General features: G+C 38.5%; 1 protein-coding gene across 1 annotated transcript in view; it reads left to right on the top strand.

Annotated features, from left to right (window-relative positions):
- LOC137880129 (protocadherin-15-like) overlaps positions 1 to 22,227 on the top strand; it is a 200,535-nt gene that overhangs the window by 79,265 nt on the left and 99,043 nt on the right. The window contains exons 5-6 of the mRNA XM_068721280.1: positions 435 to 500; positions 20,814 to 20,974. Of these exons, the coding sequence (XP_068577381.1) occupies positions 435 to 500; positions 20,814 to 20,974 (227 nt within the window). The remainder of the gene's footprint in view (positions 1 to 434; positions 501 to 20,813; positions 20,975 to 22,227) is intronic.

Here is a 22,227-nt window from a genome sequence, read left to right as displayed (position 1 = left end):
CCTGATACACAAATTTGAACACTTTTTTTGGACCTTGCTGCTTTTTTGGTAAAATATACTATAATTTGAATTATTTGGGCCTTAAACAATAATTTGGATAAAACTATCTTAGAAGTTTAAAGGGCACATGTGCCTCTAGTATGAAATTATGTCGAACAGCAATATTAGGCTATCGTGGCTTAATTGTTGAGATTCTGTGGGATCAAATAGCATAAACATGATCCCATAGGCATCAAGTAATGAAACTAAGCAAGTAAACTAGGGGTAAACCAAGCTTTGTCTCAGACTTTAAAAACCCTTGCTCTACACGATATGCAGTCATTTTTATAAGCTGCCATGAAGCACAATATACTGTTGGGATTGCAAAGTAAACTGTTTAAATCAAGCACAGTGGAGTTGAGCTTCTTTGATGCTTTTTCTTTATTCATATGCAGAATGTAAGCTGTCCCGGCCAGGCCCCCCTGCAACCATAGTGACCATTGATGAGGAGAGCCCCAACGGTATGTATCAAACAGTTGCACACCTACGCTCCTCACTTATGTTTGCTCCACTTCATTCTGTGTTCCTGTATGGTAAAAGCTTATTCACTCAAGTGGCTTGTATTACACTGTTGGGATTGTGTCTGTTGCTTTGGTAATGCATATTAATGCTTCCCCTGTCGGGACTGCTCGGTGTTGTACAGTCACACAGCTGATGATCTCTCGGGGCAGGTTGGTTATTGGAGATGTTTTGTCAGACATATTGGAATGTCATTCTGGTCGTATTTTAAATTAAATATAAATACATTATAGTTGTTCTTGGTTTGTATATTTGTTCTGCTCTCCCAGTGGTGTGTGTCTGTGTGTGTGTATGATTGAATGAATACAGATGGTGTTTGGCATACAGATGTGACATGGGGCTCCATTAATGAGTTGTGTGCTTCCTTCGCAGGTTCTCTTTGCTATGGTATACCTGTGCTACAGCAGTACAGGAATTGCTGATGCATAGAGCAGACACACTATGGCAAGACCTTATAACATTTAATCAGCAGCATTAATTGCAATTGTAGATATACACAATTACTTTTTGACTAGTAAGAATTCCAAACTGCCTTATCCATAATGTCATTTTGACTAGTAGCAATTCTAATTAACTATACCTACAATTAATTTCTAACTAGTCAAAATGTCAATTCTTGCTATCAACTATGACTACTTTACTACTAGTGGAAATGTTCATTGTAGATGTCTGTAACCTAATTACAACTGGTCAACTTTAACCACTTCTATTCAAATTATTTGCAATGGAGTGCCACATATTTACTCTATGATAGAAAAACCAGCAGCATGATGTGTGGGCTTTTAGCGCTTGTTAGTGCATGTTATTGCCCCACTGGCTAGCTCACAGCTGCTGCTCTGCACTGCTCTCAACGGCAGTTACAGCTGATAACGCCGTCCCGACCGACAGCATTGTTGTGGAAGCGTAGCACCCACCTTCTGGTTCTCCCTGAGGCAAATACTTTTCTGTCAGCACTATATCGCAGTTGTTTGCACTGTAAGAGCTGTTAGCACAGTTAGCTATGAGCCGCCGGCTCGCCGTCGACATGTTGATATCCGCTGCGAGGCAATCGAAATGCTCCAAATATCGTATCTTTCAACAACAACAAAAAAGTATTTAATTAGTTTTAAACTGTCATTTTTGTCGTTTAAAGAGCAGCTATATACCTAAAAATAGCCTAACATTTCCACATATTGCACTTTTATGCCAATCATTATCACCGAAGGGAAATTCCTTCACCAGCTCTAATGATGCCCAAAATACAAAATGATTTGTTGATATGTCCGACCTTTCTGAAATGCAATTGTTGATATTTGAAATGGGAAATTACATTTTCACTAGTCACGATCCTTTTTCAACATGTGAAAATTCAACAGTTAGATATTCTGAATCATTATTCTTACCAGTGAAAAAGGAATGACTGATATCTATAATTACATTATTTTAGTTTTGACTAATTGAAATTAAATTAACACTTTAATCAGTGACCATGACCCTTTTAAATGTTGAAATGTAGTTTCTACTAGTGTAAATGAAAATTGTTACCAATCAGCCGAACTGATTAAGTGTAAAATGTCTTTAAATAGACTTCTCTTCTTTCTTCCTTCATCTTCTTCTGGCCTCTCCATCACCTGCACTCACTTCTCAGCTCTCTCAAGTTTTCTTCTCTTTTCATCTTTCGCCTTCCTCTTCACGAGTGTAGAGCATTTTCCATCTGCATTCTTCGTTGAAGAGCTTGTGTATGTACGTGCGACTGTGTGTGTATGTGATAGGGAGTGTTGCCTGCTGCTTGGGGAGGAGCTATATGTTCATTGTGGGAATGAAAAATGCATTCCCCCTAAATGGAGCAGGTGTGTGTTTGTCTCACTCAGTTCTCCCTGCAGATATTAGTACTGCAGGTTAATAGAGTTTAATGAGCAGCTCTGACTGTAGATAGAATCCAGAGCTTGTTTATACAATCAGAATACTATTCCACAGATACTTCACTTCCCTGCAATATGTGCTCTGGGCACTGCTTTGTAGGTGGTTGTGAGGAGAGATTGTCTGTGTGCACATAATGCTTACCCCTTATGTGCATATTTGTATCCCAAGAGTATGATTGGGTGGCGCTGTGTCAGATGAGGCTGCCATTCGTCAATGCAACAGCCTCCAATTCAGACTGTCATACTGTCTCACCTACTCCTTCCTCTCTGTGTGTGCAGCTATGATTTGGGGCTTTGATCGATTGCCGGGGGAATGTGTGAGATGGAGGTAGCCAAGCCTGCATCCGAAAGCCTCCCTCGCCCCACATGCGGCGATGCTCTGTGTGTGAGGGATTTGCGCTAATCTTCCTCATAAAGCACTCATTTACCTGGGATACGGGTCTCTTCTGACTCCACCGTCCTTTTATTTATCTCTCCGTGATGAAACGGCCCAGGGCCCATCCTCCCCATAATGGAATGTAAAACAGGCAACCAGCCGTTATTGACCAAAGCAATTATCCTTCCAAATGTGTTTCATCACTTTTCTTCTGTCACACAGAAACCATACAAATGACACGTAATAAGATTCCATCTTTTCGGAGCATTTGCCTTTATATTTGTTCATGTCAGTGAATAGGAAAGCAAACAACATAATCACTTTTCTGTTTGGATTTCTTTGACCTAGGTCGGAAAAGATAGACAGACAAATGCATTTAAAATCCTGCTTTCCTTGGCTCCTCAGAAGAACAAATTCAGTCAGAAAAGCTAAGAAGATACAGGGTTCCCTGTGAAGGAGGTGTGTTCCTCTGAAATATGTTAACATATGCAACTGTCGAGGCTCTGTTTTTTATCAACAGTTGTTTGTTCCTTGATTGTCGAGGGTTGAATCATATGTGGCTCTGTTAAGACAGTGAAATAAGCCCATTTTCTTGGTCCTAGCTTGTTGTTTTTTTTTCCATTTCAGCGTGCTGTGTTTTATTCTTGGAGGTTTTCACTTTAGAGAAGTAGATAGTCACGAGGGGATAGCAACCCAGTTGCTCAAATGAAGCGTTACATGTTTAATTTATCCAGGCTGCTGCTTCTGCAGACCCACTGACAGGTGCCAGACACAACACATAAAGTCTAACTCGCTTGCAGTGTAGATCTCTATTGGGAAGACACAGCTTTTATTTCTATAGGCTCCTTTGCTTATTCAGGCTATGAGCTAAATCCAAAAGCAGTTAATCAGATTGAAGAGATTTCTATCTCTTGGATAGGGGCAGCTGGCTATGAGGAGAGAGGAAAGAGAGCAGGGTATTTTGTCATTGACATGAAGCTTCCTACAACAGCAATCAGTGTGTCCATAAATGAGCGTGCCGTCTCCTAGCTTTTATCTTGTCTCTGCAAATTCATGATTTGTATCAACTGTTGCCTGAAGCGTGTGAGGATCCTCTCAACCCTCTGCATATTGAGCAACAGCTTATAGGAAGTCAGAAACGAGTGTTGCTGAAGGGCTTCATTAAAAACAAGTCGGTTTAACATTCTTGATATGTGGTGTATCTGCCAAAGTAGATTTACTCTAAATGCTGACAAATCATTGCATCGTGAGGAAGGCTGACATGTACTTGAATGAGCCAATGAAAGTAAAAGCCCTCAACAGGCTGATGATGCAAGTAATTGTATCAGTCAGTCACTAAAATGCACGCTTGACCTGAAACACCAACCCCCCCCAGTTATACTGAATGTCCACAACAAGTGGTTTAATGGTCCGATTGAATCTATTCCCCAGTGGAAGAGGAATCCCATTGGTTGTTGTACTTTATCTTTGGCATAGTAACTCACTAGCTTAGAGCAGGAATTCTGTGTTTTTTTCTCCTCAGATAAGCCTCAATCTATATATTTTCATCCATTTGGTAATCAAATTGATTCATAAAACTGTGTAATGTATGAATGTTTCCTACTAGTGAAGTGGTAGTCCATTGTAAGTCAAGCATGTCAGTGGTCCTGCTTCAACCTATAGCTGCTGTAATGTGGCAACAGCACACTTAAACACATTTTTGTGTCAAGCTATTTGAGTAATTCATCATAAGCCTACCATAATGGCTGCAGTGATTACTCTTCTTTACTCTTCGATTAGCCGTGAAAAAGAAAGATAACTGTTTGATACAGTACGATACTGAATGATATTATGACATATTGCGGATCAGAATGAGGCTCAGTATCAGCTTGCATGCATCTCTCCACATTAAATGTGGGGAGCTAAATCCAAAAGAAAATATTACCTTTATTTAAATATGATAGTGATGAAAAGTAAGACTTTATCTGAGAGAATCATGTTTTGCCCTTTTGTTGTTACAAGTACTCAGACCAATCACCCGTGTGATGGAAAGTACACTCTTTTTGGAAGGAAACAATATCCTTGTCTCGTCTCTGCCTCTTCACGCTCGTCTCTGAACTTGCACCAAAGTCAACTGCACAAAGCTCTTCTGATAAAAAGTGAAGTGACAACTGTGCCAGAGTCTGTATGAAGACGAAGAAAGACATCAACTTAAATCTTCTGCTTCAGCTGTTTTCTCTGGTCTATTGTCATCTCCTCACTTTCATCGTCTTATTCGTATGTTGTGTTTAGACTCCGTGCTTCTGTTTTTAGACCCAAGACAACTGGCCACAGAGCAGCGTTGATACGGCATTAAACGATTTGATGGAGCTGAAATGATGGCAAACAGAGAAAATGGAGAGTGCAGATGTGAAATACCATGCAGCTTGTTTAAAGGTCTCTCCTCTGCAGCTCTCATAGAGTTGCGTGGGCTTTCTTCCTGAGCACAATACCAGGTCTTGTGTCTACTGGTTTGTCTCCAGGATTGAAGGGCTTGGAGGCAGGACAAGAAAGTGTTAAATGTGTTAGCAGGTTTAAACAATTAATGCACTGAGCAAGGCTATGTGAGTGTTTTTCTCAGACACTGTGGACTCATTAGCTTCTCTCCTAAAAGTTAATTCAATCCCTGACACTGTTTCTCTCCACAGAGCTTGTCATTAGTTGGACCATACTCTCTGTTGCTTCATTCCTTTACATTAACATGTTGTGTCGTTATTCTGTTTGTAGGCTTTCCCTTTCTTTATGTCTGCTTCTGTCTCTCTTCTTTTGTCTATATTCCCAGACACGACATCTAGCTTGTTGTTAGGGGTGCAACGATCATATCAGCAGACAAAAATAGGAGCAAATATAACATTTAAAGATGCCCCAATTTATTTTTATTTTTTTTTGCGAGGGGGGGGGGGTCCATACGGATCGGGCATTTACTAATGTCCATTACATTATATCTTTTAGTTGGAGCTTAATGTTGTCTGTTCATGCCTTCTATATCAGAATCAGCTTTATTGGCCAGGTAAGAGTACACATACCAGGAATTTGACTTTTTTGCTCTCTTTGCTCATTTACAGAGATTGAAATGGGGGTAAAAAACAAGTACAACAAAGCTGAATAAGAAACGAAACAAGAACTTGAAGAAAACCACACAATGAAATATGGAAAGGGGTTAATACCCTTAGAAATTGACCTTAAATCATCTGTGATGCTTCTTTCAGACAGTGGATATTAAATTAGAATTTATAAGCAAAGCTGTTGAGAAATGGTCACATTTTTAAGAGCAAACTCACTGGCTGGAATTTAAATGTGTCGTTCAAATTTAGGGGCAAATTTCCTCATTAAAACTGAACATCCTCCGCCCTGCATGAGAAGTCTGCAACTTTTATTCCAGCAGTTGCACCTGGAAGGCAGTAACATTTCCTCCGGGGTTAGCCCAACAGTGGGCTAACACTCCAGTTAGACAGCCTAAGCATGTAGCGCTATGCCTTACTGTGATGAATCTTGAAACACCCAGAGTCCTGAATTCAACGGTTTTCAAACAATAGTAGTCGTCAGCAGGGGAGCAAATTGATGTATTGTGCTTTCAATGAGGTACTGTACAAATAGCAAGGGAATAATTTGTAACCTCTTCGTCAAGTTGGGTGAAAAAGTCTTGGTCCCTGTACAAGGTATATTGCTCCATCTTCAAGTGACAATTCACAAATGAGGACTGTTGCCTAGCTATATATCTAAATAATTGGCAGGTGTGAAGATATCATGAATGCACTTAAAAAAAAAATATATATATATATATATATATATATATATATATATATATACGTATATGTATATGTATATATATATATACATATATATATATATATATATATATATATATATATATATATATATATATGTATATATATATATATATATATATATATGTATATGTATACATATACAGTATATATGGGCATATGCATATTTCTGTTCTACTGCTGTACACTGTGTATGATACTTCTGAGACATGGTTACAAAGTGATGAGAAGTCACGAACACATTCTGCAGTACATGATCTGTGTTAAATTTAGGCCTGGCCAAAACCCATAAAAATATGTTTTTCAGTACAATGTGCCTCAATGAATGACAACATCCAATTTAATATAGGTTTCAACACAGGCAACATAGAAACTGAAAGCCTGCCCACTAATTAATCTGCTCCTTTCATGTTTGTTGACATTACGTTAGGTAGCGTTAGCTACCCGGCTAAATGGCAGGAATATCGGAACAAAGTAGAATCTGCAAACTGTTCAGTCGACTTCCGTCTCCCATGGCCTCCTCTCTTGTAGCGAGCTTTAATATATGTAAGCTATGTTTTTGACTGAAAATAACCTTTTGTGCACTTTGTAATCACTTGATTTTTACGATGCAGGCATTTTCCACATTATGCAAAAACAAAACTTCTAATTAATGTATGTTATATATTTCCAAGCCCAAGTCGGTGCCAGTGTGCAGGCAGCCATGTACAAATCCTTAACTTCTCTTCTAACCCCACATGTAGCACTTATCCCTAACCCTTGACTCCACAGTTTGTGGTTGCATTGTCTCAGAGCTCAAAATAGTTCTCATTGCAGATAAAAAAAGTTATAATTCAGTGACTTCGGTTTGGTGAGCGGGTCGATTTAAAACAGCTTCCATTTTTAAAAAAAACATTGAAAATACGTTTGGTATTCTCACAAGGATGGCTTTTTTTTCCCGATTATGACTTTGGACATTCCTATTCTTCCATAATATTTGCAATTTAGCAGGAGACAAAACATCTGGGCAAATCTGGCTACAGCGTCCCAAGTTACCAATTTGATTTTGTGGAGCTGTGAATCAAATCGAGCACTGCTGTTTTATGTGCACACACATTCAAGCATTTGAAAAGTGTGTGTGTGTTTGTGCTTGTTTCTGTTCATGCCGAGTTACAGTGTGTGTGTTTGTGTGTGTGAGAGTGGGGAACACGATTTTAATTTTTTACAAACACACACACACACACACACACACACACACTGGTCTCAATTCTATGATCAAGTCCAGTTGTGATGATTACTAGGTCATCAATATGTAATTAGAGGGTAGCTGAAAGGCGGGATTAGTGCACAACACCTGCTCCTTGTGGATTAGAGAGTTGAGCAGGGGCGGGGCACGCAGTGAGGCTCAATTATACACTACATATAGTACATTGTGACTATATCAATACGTCATTATTGTTGTATGGTTTATGCACCTTACAAGCTATTATTTTTTATAACGTAATTTATGGTAAACTCTGTCTGGTTTCCAGATGCTGAAGGTTAATCAGATTTAAAGTGGGTCGCGAAAGCCTGTACGTTCTCGGCTATTTGCCCCTAATTAGACCACTAGTGTGTTAATGCTATTGTTTTTCTTTAGAAGTGTAAAACATATTTTAATGTTTGATGTGCAAATTAAGAGAGCAATTATAGAATATTGTGGAGATAAACGGTCAGCATAATTGCTTCTGTTCCTGTTGTAAATCACTTTTGTGCTTATCCTGATTATGCTATAAAACAGGCCTTTCATGTGTTTCGCTGCACTGTAATATTATTTGCATGAACATACTTTGATTCGCTGGTTTAAATATCAATGTAAAATGCTCAGTCTCTGAGATGCAAATAATCTCTGAGTCAAATTGCTTAATGTAATTTATTGTGTTTACTTCATGCACGATCAGGGATAGGAAATGAAAAGTAAAGGGTCTGAAACTAAAATAAGCCAAATTATTAGTTTTTTTAAAAGCTGTTAGAATGAAATGCCTTTTTAATGAGTCCTGGTGTGAGCACACTACCCTCATTGCATTATCACTGTATTTTCCCCAGAAAATGGGAGGATTGTCAACATAGATTAATAGTGTCATCAGATAATGTGTTTTTTTATTCACATCCCTCTAAAGGGATCCCTGTGTTCTTTCTCTGCAGCATCTCTTTCTCTCACCCCCCTCACCCTCCCCGCCCCCCTCCCCTACTGTATGTACGTGAAGAGACTATAGAGCAGAATGATGTTGCTAGTATTCCACACTGTACTGTGGCACAGACAAGAGCAGAGATCACTGCAGTACGTACAAAGTACTGTGTTGGCCTGTGTTGGTCTGGTAGCATCTTTGGATATGCACACACTTGGTCCCTACTCTGCATGAGCAAAATTAGTTTCACAAATATGCTAAACAGTGAAAATTGGTCACCAGTTATGTAGAAGGTGAGTTTTTAAAACAGAAAATCAGCCTTTTATATTGTAAATCACTTGATATTCAAAGGGTTTCTCCCCTAAAGCTGCAGAGCTAACACTGTATTGATGGCATCATCACTAGAGAGATCCTGGAGCTGCTCCACTGAAACAATGATACCAGGTATGTGGACACCATAATGATGCTTAGGGCGGTTTCAATATATGCTGGCATTTTTTTTTAGCTTATAACTGTTAAAACTGCAAGAAAATTAAGGTTAATCAACACCTCCATGAGTCTTGAAGAATCGCACACTGCTCGTCAACAGCAGGACCAAAGAAGTTCTTGCTCTGTGACGGCCCCTTGTTATTAGATATTGATTGAACAGTATATTCTACATTATACCCCAGCTTGTAGGACCTATTAGTGGGGTTTTGCATCTCTGATATTGAAGGAAGGTATTTATTGACTTTCCATTGCAGGGAAGCACATAGGTTTAAGTGCGTGCTTGCAAAATAAATCTTTTTTTAATGCTTGTCTTTAAAATACAAAGAATTGGAGCTATTTGCATCACTTTTAAACGTAAAAAACATAATAAAAAAGTCTCTGTGTTGTTGGATTTATTTGTTTAAGGTCAGCTGGTAATTTGCAGTCCTCTGTTAATAAGATATGGAGCGTTCTCTAATTAATTTCCAGCATATTGTAATGAGATCGTGGATTAGTTTAATCCTCACATTAGGCTGAACAGACATTCAAATTATTGGTGATTCATATTTCATGTTTGGATTTCATTATTAAGCGCTGCAAATTAAATCCTTGCTGTTCAACAATAGAAATGTTGCTGTGGAGACTGAACCATGCATCTCTTCCAATTATCATGGTTGTAAAATGATGATGGCAAATGGACTGCATACAATTTGCTTTTTTGTAGGACGAAGTGCTTTACAGTTAGCTTCTGATTCACCCATTGACACCGGGAGCAATTTGAGGCTTCTTAAGTTATTCAAGGATTTACGCACTAACCCTGCTTTTACCCAACGAGCCGCTCTACCTCTTGAGCTACAGCTTCCTCCATTTGTCAATTTTTCCTCGGCGACAACACAATATCCAGATCTGCCTTGCCTGCTTGAGCTTTAAGTTTATGTGGAATGGCTTTAGGAGTTTGCTGACTGCTGTTGACGTGCTGTTTGCTCTAGGGATGACAAAGTCTGTTCGGTCGGCCACTTTCTAAACTGAGATATCTTAACAACCACTGGATGGATTGCCATGGCATTATGTACAAGCATTTGTAGTCCCAAGAGGAATAATGGGGATCCCATGGCTTTTCATCTGGCGACACCAGCAGGTCAAAGTTTTCTACAAGATGGATTTGGAACTACTAGTAGTCTACCTGTGGCCCCTACCGGCCTCCGGCTTTTTTGGAAGGTGTGTTTTGCGAACGGCTAACAGAACTAGCAATATGCACACACACTGCTGACTGCATTGCCGCTGCGGCTGTTCTGTGGCTGCTCAGCGGCTGCTCTCCTGGACCTTGTGTCTACACAGAGCCGGGATAGATATGTGCATGGATTGAAGCCAGAGTCCACATCTGTTTTGTGAAATGTCCTAGGAAAAAAAAAAACAGACTGATACACTTGAAATCACACACCTGGTGGAGATCTCTACTGAGTGGGCATTTCTCACATTATGGCTCAGACATTAAGGTGCTTATTACTATCTACAACACAGCTACAGTATATGCCAAGGCTGAGCCACTCTTGCGCAGGCTTTCTTGATCACTCAGCTGTTAGTTTGGCATAGAAGGTAATCATAGTTCCCATAGTTAGTTACAAATGAGGAGGGATGAGATGAAATATGAGTCAAAGACAACAGTGAAATTGGCGAATATATTGATGCCTTCTGTTTTCTTTACATGCACACAGAAGCCAGTCTGTTCAGGAAAATCCGGTTAAAGCAGCAAATTTGAGTTTACATGCACTGCAGTAACCTGGTTAGCATAAAACCCATGTTTGGTCAGTAATGACATTTCTCCCCCATGGTGCTTTGCCATATTTTTGAATGTTGGCTGCAATACTTAAAGTGCAGTGGTGATACTGTATGTGACACCTCAGCTCAAGGATTTCAGAGTATTTGGAGTCACACAGCACAGTGGGAGGACATACTTTGTAGTGTGAGAGCAGTTTTTTTTTTTTTCTTCCTTCACACAGAATGCAGCTAATGGCCAAGAAATCTGAAATCTAGCTGCATGTACCAGGTTCCTCTTAATACCATGCCCCAATTAAAGAAACCTTGTTTCTCAGTCACATGTTTATGATAAATGTGTTACTTGTGAATGGGTGAAGTTTTACTTTTAATGAGCTTGCACTGCCTGGAGTTTGTGGTGGGACTTTAAGATAATCAGAATGTTTTCACTCTCCTCAGGTTTGGCATCAAGTAGAGACAATAAAAAAAGAACGAAGCGACGGCAAAGTATTCAGTCATGTGGAGAAGCAAACCCGTTCTTAGTTTTAAATGTGGTTGTTGCATTGCCTACTACACTGGAGCTCTTGCAAAATGTGTCACACATAGCTATTTTTGTTCACATGTGGACAACTCAATCTTTCAGGTTGTGTATTCGTTATAGGGAGTGAAATGTTTTTCAGAAAGAATGTGTACATTTTTTAATTATACATGTTTGAATTGCAAATGGCAAATATGGATACACGTCGTTAAACGTGATCAGGAAACACTGCCTGGGTTAAATCCAGCTGTCAGAATCTAAAAATAAATAAGCCTTTCCTATGACCTGTAACAGTTTGGGGTGTGTTGGTGGATATTCATCACTCGCTCCCAAAGCTAGAAATAAGAAAGATGAGTTTGCCCCATCTCTGATGTCATTCCAATGTACAGTTGCATAGAGAACTGCTTAAAAATGATGGCAGTCATTGAGTGAGAGTCAGTTCCAATACCCTGAACATATTTCAAGCTAACGTTCTAGGAATGCACAAAGTCAGTCTCCCATTCATTATCAATGGAGCAGCTCCAGGCCGTAAATCAGAATGACATCACAGATGAAAATCTTGGATCTTGAAATCTGAGCTTCAGACAGCTCACATTTATATGAGCTTCAGATACTAACTGAGTCTGTTATAGACACTTCAGCGTCATGCTGCGGTGGTTTATTCAATGCCCCAGTTTTTTGATATTCACACACCTCTACTGACTTGTCCAATTTCAAATTATGACTACTGTGGTGCACATTTTAACCTTAAATCCAATCCAAATGTTAAAAATACTAAATCTCCTGCTGGCCGTTACTCTTTATGTAAAATAGCACATCTGAACGGTTATACCCAGTCATGTGAATCTGCTAATCCTGAACAATTACAACGTTATTCAAAGCAGTTGAGCTCCCTCTTTAACTCAGCTATTAAATACGTGCCCTGCTACTTATGTGCCTAAAATGTGTTCATTTAATCGAAAATCACCAAAGCAGTGAAGACAGACGTAAAGCTTTTTGGTATTAAAGCACTGATAGGACTTTATTCAGATCCAAGCAGTCTATTCTCTTTTCATCGGAGCTTGTCTCACACACCCCTTCATGTTACTCAAGGTAATGAATGCTCTGTCTACAAGGTTCTTGTTTAAAGGTTTCAACCTCTTTTCAGGGCTTTGAGTTTATAGATGAAGGTCTTTCAATGCCTGGCATGCTCACATGTAAAATCGATGATGTACAATCCACTGACATTTCCACTATATTGCATGTGATGTCAGTGACCTGATCAAGGACATATGCTAATGCTTTACATCCGTTCCAAAAGTCAGAAAATGTGACCTTCTTGTGCTAAAGGCGCAGGAACAGGAAGACAGAAAATATTTAATATGTAAAAATAATTTAATTTTGTAGCATAACATTTTAGTGAGTTATGGATTGTTCCAGCCAACAAAACTCCCAGTATGAATTGCTAGCTCAAGGCTGAGATGTGTCAGTTCTTCTGGTGGTACAATGCTTTGCAACAATAACGGCATTCCACAAGCACCTGATGCCGGTGCTTGTGGAATCGAACAAGTTGCGATTCGCTGTGCAGGTAACTATACATTTTATGACCACTAGCCTCAGCTACAAAACACTGTGAGCATGATGATAGAGAACGTGCGTCCCGCCCCCACATGCTCTTTTGGGATGTGTGTGTGCGCGCCAGTCAGCCAAGAGCTTTGTCTTCAGTGTTTGATAAATGGTAGCAAAAATTGCATCAATTGCACAGACAGGGGACGCCCTCATTAGACGGACTTCATAGGACACACAGACATGTATTGCTGTAGTCCTAAAACGCACTAGAAGCTTAATTCTCTTCCTTACAATAATATAGGCAAAATAGGCTATACCTCTGGTGTTGTTCTAGCAACAACAGCCTTACTATCTATTTTAATGCTGTCTATTTAGAAACAGTGCTGATGGCTTAATGCACTTTTCAGCATCATCATTAAGATTGTGTTGTCCATCTTTCCTTTCTCCACACAATCTCCTGCAACAAAGCAACCATGTTTATGGTTTCCCCTTGATTCTTATGTAAATAACATATAATCATCCTACAATAAGTGTTGGATTTACAATGATGAACATATAGATCATTTAACATACTGGCCTCTGTGATGGTTTGAGGCATACTGTATGTGACTCTCTATTGTTCAGTGTATTTCTTAATTTTACTCATATGCCTGGACTGTCCTCACCACACTGTAATCTGGCCTACAAAACAAACTCGTTCATTATTATGATTTTATGCAAGTTGCACTGTCAAAACTAATTTGCAGGACCAGTTTGCTTCTTTAGCTTACATTCAAAAGGATTATTATTGTTACACAAGAGACATGAAATCATCCTGACTATGCGGCACATGTGGATCAGACTGAATGAAACAATAATGTGTCACATTTGTTTGCGCATTAGTTTATTTTGACTGCAGTGTGACATCTGTTGCCACACCGCAATAGATCTATTTTGATTTTAATGAAAGTTGAGGCTGGTGATTAAAACATCCTCATTTTTGTCAAGTGATTCAAATTAGGCTTTGAAATTTAATTATTTATTCATTCATTTGCAGGTGTGGGAAATTGTTTAATCTTCAACTGGAGCAGTTGATGTAGGCAGCCATTATTAAAACAAACTAACAAGTTATAACAAACATACCTGTATATAAAGTCTATATATGTCATAGAACAAGTAAAATCAATATCTCCGGCTTATTTATCAAGCAAGAAAAGGGACAACTGACTTTCTGTCATCTTCATTTATTGAGACTAAATATACTTGTTTCACTTAAACCAACCAGCCTTACAAATAGGTACAACTTATCACCACAGAGAGCTTGAGACACCAATCAGGTTGGGTACAGGAAGCAATAGCCACAATTGGCCACCAGCCAAAGAGACAGCCACAATTCATACTTAAGATTGTGCAACATTATGAGAGGATGTACTGTCTGCAGACCGTAAAGTTCCCGGTGCTAAATTCAGATAAAAAGACATGTGTTTATGTCTGTGCGTTTATCAGTTATTTTGGATTGGAAAAGTATCTGTCATCTCTGCTTGATTACTTTAATAGCCCTTTTTCCAGCTTGGGTGAATTATGTATCTGAAGTTTCCAGCCTCTACAGAATGTTATAGCTCGAAAACGTTCAAAGACACAATAGCCCTCCTGCATTTGCTGCTGATGCAAGATAGAAGTGATTGTCAAGTTCTTCTCAAAGCTTACAACACTGAATGGTGTAGCTGCATCACATCTCATCTGTCATACCATGAGTGAAAACATTGAGCTCTTCTCTGCACTCACTTAGTGCACTTGACTTGACTATGTCATCTGGTTAACCCCAGTGGTGTTGGTAGTACAGCGTCTTCCAACACCGCTTCCCAATTTTGGAATAGAGAGAGAGAGTCTGACAATTAAAAACTAGATGTACTGTATGCAATTTGTGAACAGCTGTTAATGGCCATGCTAGTTATGTGGTGCTATGGATGGCAAAATACCCTTTTTACTCCACCCATTTTTCCTAAATGTAACAGGGCAATAATAAATGGTATTAATTCACCTGTGTTTATCCTACAATAACATTTCAAAACAGTTGATGTGAAAAAGGCCTTTTGTTGGTTGTTAATTGATCACATGTATGATCCCTGACTTTTCAGGTTGTACCATCATCAGGTCAAAGTTTCAATTTGTCCAATACTGTGGTTTATGACCAAATACCTGCAAATCTACTGACAGACCCATCCCCATCTGTCCTTTTATGTTCAGTGCTAATTAGCAAATATGAGCATGCTAACTTGCTAGACTAAGATGTTGAACATGTAAACATTATATTAATTGTATAGGGGTTTCTATTTTTTATGTGTGAAGTGGTTTAAGATCTCTCTCAGTCGTAATGCTCCTTAAATGTATACAATGCATATTCTGCTTTAAAGAGAATGTGTGGTTTAAAACTGAGATTAGGGAGAGAGTTGTATCAGTAAGTTTGACATCACTACGCTTTTGGTACCGTAGTTATTTTCAATTATCAATTTACAGTCAGGAAATTCTGTTTGTATTTGTGCATTTTTGGGCAATCCGCAGAGGCAAATTAGCTGACTGCCAAAGTGATGAGAAAAAGCTGATGGTTTCACTCAGGCTGAAATTAACCCAATTTTCATGAATAGCAGGGTGTTCATTTTATGCCCTGTATTGACAAAATGATGCACAAGGCCCGATATAAGCTCAGCATGCACGTACGTATGACATGCAACTCACTCAATATGGGAGGACATTAAAAATCATTCATATCCATCTTCAGAATTCCCTGGAGGAAGAGACTGCTGCAACATCATTTGGGATCCCTGTTTACTGAATAAAACAGCTGCAGCTTTTTTTCTCCTTTGTCTTCTTGACTCTGGTTTACTCTGGCAGACATGCATAAACAGACAGATGTTTTTCATGTCAAATTATATCAAAAGTAATTAAGCATTTGGAGTGCCAATATGGCACTGATATTACATCCCCCCTCATTTGGTGATGGCTGCAATGCACTTATTTTACTCTTGGCAGGGCATGCTGCACAGTGGGCTCCTTGACAGCTGTGCTCGTGTCTGTACTGGATGTGCATGAGATTGTGCCTGAGTAAGAAAGTTAAACACTTCTGTGCGAGTTTTCTGAAGCGATTGCCCTGCATTGTAAGTGTGATTTCATACTTTCCATAATTGCTCCATAGTTGCTGGTTGACCACTCCACACATTGTGAGCACACAGACATGTTCAGTTTGGAAATGTCTCAGTTGTAGGAGTTAGATCATCCTCCTCTTCCTCCTCTTCCTCATGTCAGGCATCACTGCTCAGACAGCAATTATGCACTGCGGAGGCCCCACAGTCACGGCTGCATAAGACCGTGATGAAAAGGGGTGTAGGCTACTCGACGTTTGTCTAAATGTATTGCATAATGCACCCTATATTGTACTTATTGTCTTTGGAGGGGGAAGGATATACACATCTACAAAAACACTTCACACACATGAAGTTGTAGACGGAGCAGATAAAAATTAAATAAAAATAAAATCCACATACCGTTTTCTCATCCCTTGATAACCTTAATTCCTGCATTTATTTCCTATTTACATATCTTATTAACTTTCATCCTATGATGTGAATGCTGATGAACACAGAAGTATTTTATTAGCATGCAATGCAATGCAAAAAGTTGTAATCTCTGACTGCGGATGCACTCGCTTTGAAGTGTTATTTGATCAAATGCCTGTAAAAATGTAATGTAAGTAGAAATGTTATTGCACTCTGAGATTGTTCATTATCAGGTAACTGGACCATGAGCTCCTGATTAACTCTTTCCAGAGTCTCGGTACCTGAATTGCAAAGGCTGATCTCCTTTGGTCTTTAGACTTTTGAACATCCAAAACACAAACTTCACAGGATCTCAGTCAGCAAGCTGTCGCATATGGAGTCCCCCAATGTGCTTTAAAAGTAATCAGTAAGATGTTAAAATCACTTCTAAATTTAAGTAGCCTGTGAAGTGATGCCAGGATAGGGAAATATGCTCTCATTTTAGTGCCAGAAAGATACTTTTTACCATATCCAGAAGAAGGGGAATTACAATAATCCAAATGGGACATTACAAAGAAAGTCACCAGGCTTGTTTTGGGGAGGAATCCACTTAATAGATATTATTAGTGTGAATTGAATGATGTTGAAGAGGCAGTTTGAAAACATGCCATGAAGAAATGAGGGTCCCGTCAGAGATGTTCTGAAATTACATACGCAGTCCTCAGACCTACACAATAAGTTTCGCCAGAGAGTTAAAGAACAGTAAAGCGCTATGTTGACAATGGCCACCCAGTGCTAGCTAAGTCTGCTAAACTATATCAACTGTATCAAACATTGCACAAAGATATAGACAACTTAAAAATGATTTCTCTTATTGTTTCATAATCATTCATTTATTGTCTTGAGGAAGGCAGTTTGAGCTCTGTGATAAGCTTTAAAAACCAGACTGAAACTTTCAGACTGGGTTCTCATTAATAATAGCCAGCAGTTGATCTATAATTTCCTCCAGAACTTTTGCCCACAAAAATAGATCTTTGAGATTGGTCCAAAAGTCACTGGGACCAAGTGCAAACCTTTGCAGCAGAGGTTCAAATGGTGCATTCAAAAAAAGACAAAGACAAAGACAGTGAACGAAGGAGAGCTTTCCTACTTAATGAGTTATAACTGAAATTGTTGTTAAAATATATCCTGCAGCTTTTTAAGAGAGCTCGGTTTGCAATAATTGCAGCTATTTTCACATACCACCTACACAGGTGCTCACCTTCATTTTAAGGAACGATTAAATGCTGGAAAAAAATAGTTTCACTAACTGTTTTCTTGGCTTTTGAAACAATTATATCATAGAACTTTACTTATGTAGTTATGAGCTAACTGCTTGTTATTACCCTATCATACCCACTTATTTCTTTATTTCTTCATGAGACAGATGACAGTATAGAGGCAGACTGGAAATGAGGGGAGAGATAGAGGGGTGTGTCATGCATCAAAGATCATGGCCAGAATCAAACCCGGATGTTGTATATGGCGTGCGCCGTAAACATTTGGCTACCAAGGCGCTCCATTATTTCTTTTGGTTTGCTTCCTTGTGGCACCCTCAACCTTTTATGAATTAAGATCTTGGATTAAACTCAAAGCATATTTCAAACAGGACTTCATACTAAAACCAATACAGCTTAATACAACTATTTTTTTTTTTCATGCAAAACCTGGAGCCCTATCAGAAACAGTCCTCCACACTTATCTGGTGCCATCATCAACGGATGCCAACGTTATTGATATTTGGGATAAAAGTAAGCCCTCTGTGTTGTCTCTGTGGGGTTCGTCCACTGTGAAGGCCAGATCAGAGGCTCCTCTGACCGGAGATGAGCCTGACTGAATCACAGGCTGCTAAAGAGAGAGATTTTATTTATTTAGAAATTAAGTACATATTCAGCACGGTGGAACTCAGGGTAGCACTTGTTTGTAAAGGTCTGACAGACTCTGGCATCCTATTGACTGATGAGGGCAACACCTTTGCTGTGTGAGATTGAGAGAGGGAATGGCCAGAACAGTGGGAGTATTGACTGTCAACGCAAAAAAAGCTGAAGTTCAAATAACTTGAGAAGAAAGAAGGCTCGCTCTGTTCTTCCTTGTATTATTATTAGCGGTGTAATTTACGACCAGAGAGTTTCAAAAATATGTAGCTCACCACTCAAGTTACTGAGGCAGATATATTTATGAAAAGCTGTGTTTTAGATTAATGAACAAGCAACAGGGGGGGGGGGTCTTTTGACTTTTAAATTAAATTCTTAGTAGATCCATTTTTCAGACAGGGTTTAGCACAAGTAAGACAGATAATTATAGGTCTTTGTGATTACAACACACTAATGCATCAAACCCTGCCTGCTGCAAATGGGGAGCACACTCATTAATAGTAGCATAAAATGCAGGAGTGGGTATTATAATTACAAGGCAAAAGCTTCTATCACACTTCCGTCTGCATCCTTCCAGAGAGCCTGAGTGACTCTGCAAAATGGATGAACCTGCTTTATGAAAGGATGAAATCAAAGATGTTATGGGCAGTAATTAAAAAACACATTAAAATATCACCACCCTCTTAGGTTTTACAGCTGGCATGTCAGGTACTTTTAGTTTCCACATTATTCAATATATATATATATGAACTCCAGTTGTCACCAGCTCACCAGCAAATTGTTGATTACATGTGAAATATGTGTGAATGTAAAAGGGATGAATTAAGGTAATTCATGTGTTTTTAACGGAATGCTTGAAAGCGATGATTTTGCTCACATGGTTTAGCCTGTCATGGTGCTGTAACTCCTAATGACTGAAAGCTTTATATTTGATTAGACAGTGAAATTTAAATTAATGTTCCCTTATATCTACATGACATGGATGATTTTCATACACAGCATGTGCAAATGAATATGTGTATCCAAATATCCTTGTGTTTGGAAAAAAACGTGTTACTCTGTGTTTGGTAACTGAATTGCTTATTCTGTTGTTGCCAATAATTGAAACATCCTTCACTTTGGCACGAAAGCACCGGAGTTTTGTACAATATATCCACCTGGATCTCCTACATGATCCGTCTCATATAATTTCAAAACTGTCTGGATGGATAACATACCAAAAAGATACTGATACTTAACATGATACACTGAGATTCAAAGCTAATTTGATTCGATCTACCCACAAAAATATTTTTAGATATATTTTTATTTGTTACATAAATTAATCAATTATTTTCAAGTCAGGATGTATGTGTGAGGTAACTGTAAATTGTTTCAGAAAGATAGAATAAGAAAGATTAGTCCAGAATAATGGGCTGTACCTGTATTTGCTATATTCATCAACTATTAATAAAGTGACTGCAATATTCCAATAAACAGTGTGACATAACACTAATTTATTACTTTTCATAGTTGGTTTTCTTTTTAGATATTTGTAGTATGCAGGCAGCTTTCTAATTACTTTTCCTAAAACTTTTGAAACAGTAGTTTTGTAATAAGAGTCTTTTGCTTTTCACTTTTTCAGCAAGGTGTACTTTTACTTAAGTATGTATTTGAATTCCTTTTTACGCCACTGATCTCAATTGAAACACCTCATCACTGCTCCTGCTGGCTTTTTCTTTTTTTAATGAACCACTAGTTATTTCATAAATCAACCAATTTAGCCACTAATGAATAAAACAATCCTCAGATTTAACAGGCTTTGGGAGAGTTATCCCAGAGGGCTGATGCGGCAAAGTTTAATCAGTCGCTGTTTGAAAGCTGTGTAATATAAACCAGAAAGTGTTGGTGCCCTCAAGGATGATCATTATCAATTTTAGAGATATACCTCCATGTGGAATAGTCTACATATATCTGAGGCATTATTTATTATTTTCTTTTAGGGCTGTTGAGTGGTCAACGCAGGAGTAAATATAAATAGCAGTTTATATAATATTTTAGATATTATAAAACTGTTATTCCAGTAAGCTTCATGGGGGTATTATTTAAAAAGCTGTGTTCTTTGTTTTTAATTTCAGCTGATTGCTTTTAAGTAATATGACCTTTATCCTCCAGTGCATTTGCTTTTTTAGTATTCTTTTTTTAACAACAAAACATTTTTCCAGTGCCGAACATGGGTTTTTGGAAAACACATTTAATGTTCCATCAACGAGAGGGTCGTTTATTAAGTAAAGACTACTCTGCCTTCACAGGTACCGTTTTGGTGGAAAACATGCAGATAAATGGCCGCGCCCAAGACCCAGGCAGAACCATCTCACTGACGTTGCTTGACAACTATGACTACTGGGTGATACTGGAACCAGCACGACAGAGGCTCTACCTCAACAGCACCGGGCGCATTCTGGATAGAGACGTGAGTACAGGACTAAGGATGGTGATGTGTATGGTAATCACCCTCGTGTCTCTGTGTTTTTAAGTAAATCTATTTTCCATTATTTATGAATACATGTGAGCTTGTTATGCGGATTAGAGAACAGTATTTCACACAAGCTATTAATCACTGGTCTCATGGTAATGATTAAGTGTTGTATACACACGGTATCCTTTAATGTTAATCATAGGTGAGTCAGTTTCTTCTCATTTATTTTTACCAGGGCCATTTAAATGTACTAATTAGTCAACATTATTATAATTTCTGAGGCCAGTGGGAGGCCATCCACATGATGAAAAAATAAAGCATATTCAGAGGTTTTGATTGGCTGTTTGAGGTGAAATGGTCTTTTTACAGTAGCAGTAACAAAATCTTCAAAAGAGGTTCTGAGAATTGTGTATCTTCTTGTGCTCATAATACAAAGAAGAAAAGCAACCAATGAGTCAAAAGATTTCCACTTGAAATAAGGTGCATAACATGCGTTGAGTGCGTAATGTGGATGGCCATAGCAGGAATAGACAGCATTGTGTTAATTAGACACAAGTTGTTGTGCGTGTGCGTGTCCATGCACTTTGAAACGTACTTTACTATTGTTATTTATTTCAGGAATCTATACAGGAAATACATGTAGGAAGTGGTACCAACAATTACAATATTTTAAAGCTCCCCCTAAATTTTTTGTTTTACTGATTAACTACTACATAACTTAAGTTGTTGACGCACCTGTACACATGACAGAGAATGATCAGTAACCTGGATAAGGTGTTAACTTTCCATAAAATCCCGGTTTCTATCAGAGTGCTCCAGCTAGCATATCCACGTTTCTCACCTGTGCAACACAGCAGGATGCTGTTATGTTGCCTCTTTTTTGTGGTTGTGTGTCATATTTCATGCTTGCAAACAGTAAACAGATAAGGAAGAGGATAAATCAAACATGTCATGTGAGATGGCCTAAATATGTTTTTTTGCAAATTTGACTGATATTAGCAGTCATGACAAAGTGATCAATACGATAAGGCAATTGATCTTGATTCAAACCGTTTAATCTTTACCATTACCATTTTAATAACTATTTGTAGTTCATGATGTGTTTTACTGTTAGCTACAAAGAGAAAATATTGTAGATGTAATGTAGCACCAATTTTGCATTGGTTCAGCCTAGATTGATAATTAACCCCTAGTGCTAAATATAGTAAGGGAAGGAATAAATCCAGACACTGTGTCTGTATGCCATA

Source organism: Cebidichthys violaceus, unplaced genomic scaffold, assembly GCF_023349555.1.
Source record: "Cebidichthys violaceus isolate CVI_PGR_0920_01 unplaced genomic scaffold, fCebVio1.0.p SCAF_10, whole genome shotgun sequence".
Lineage (NCBI taxonomy): Eukaryota > Metazoa > Chordata > Actinopteri > Perciformes > Stichaeidae > Cebidichthys > Cebidichthys violaceus.
This window is presented reverse-complemented; position numbering and strand designations above follow the sequence as displayed.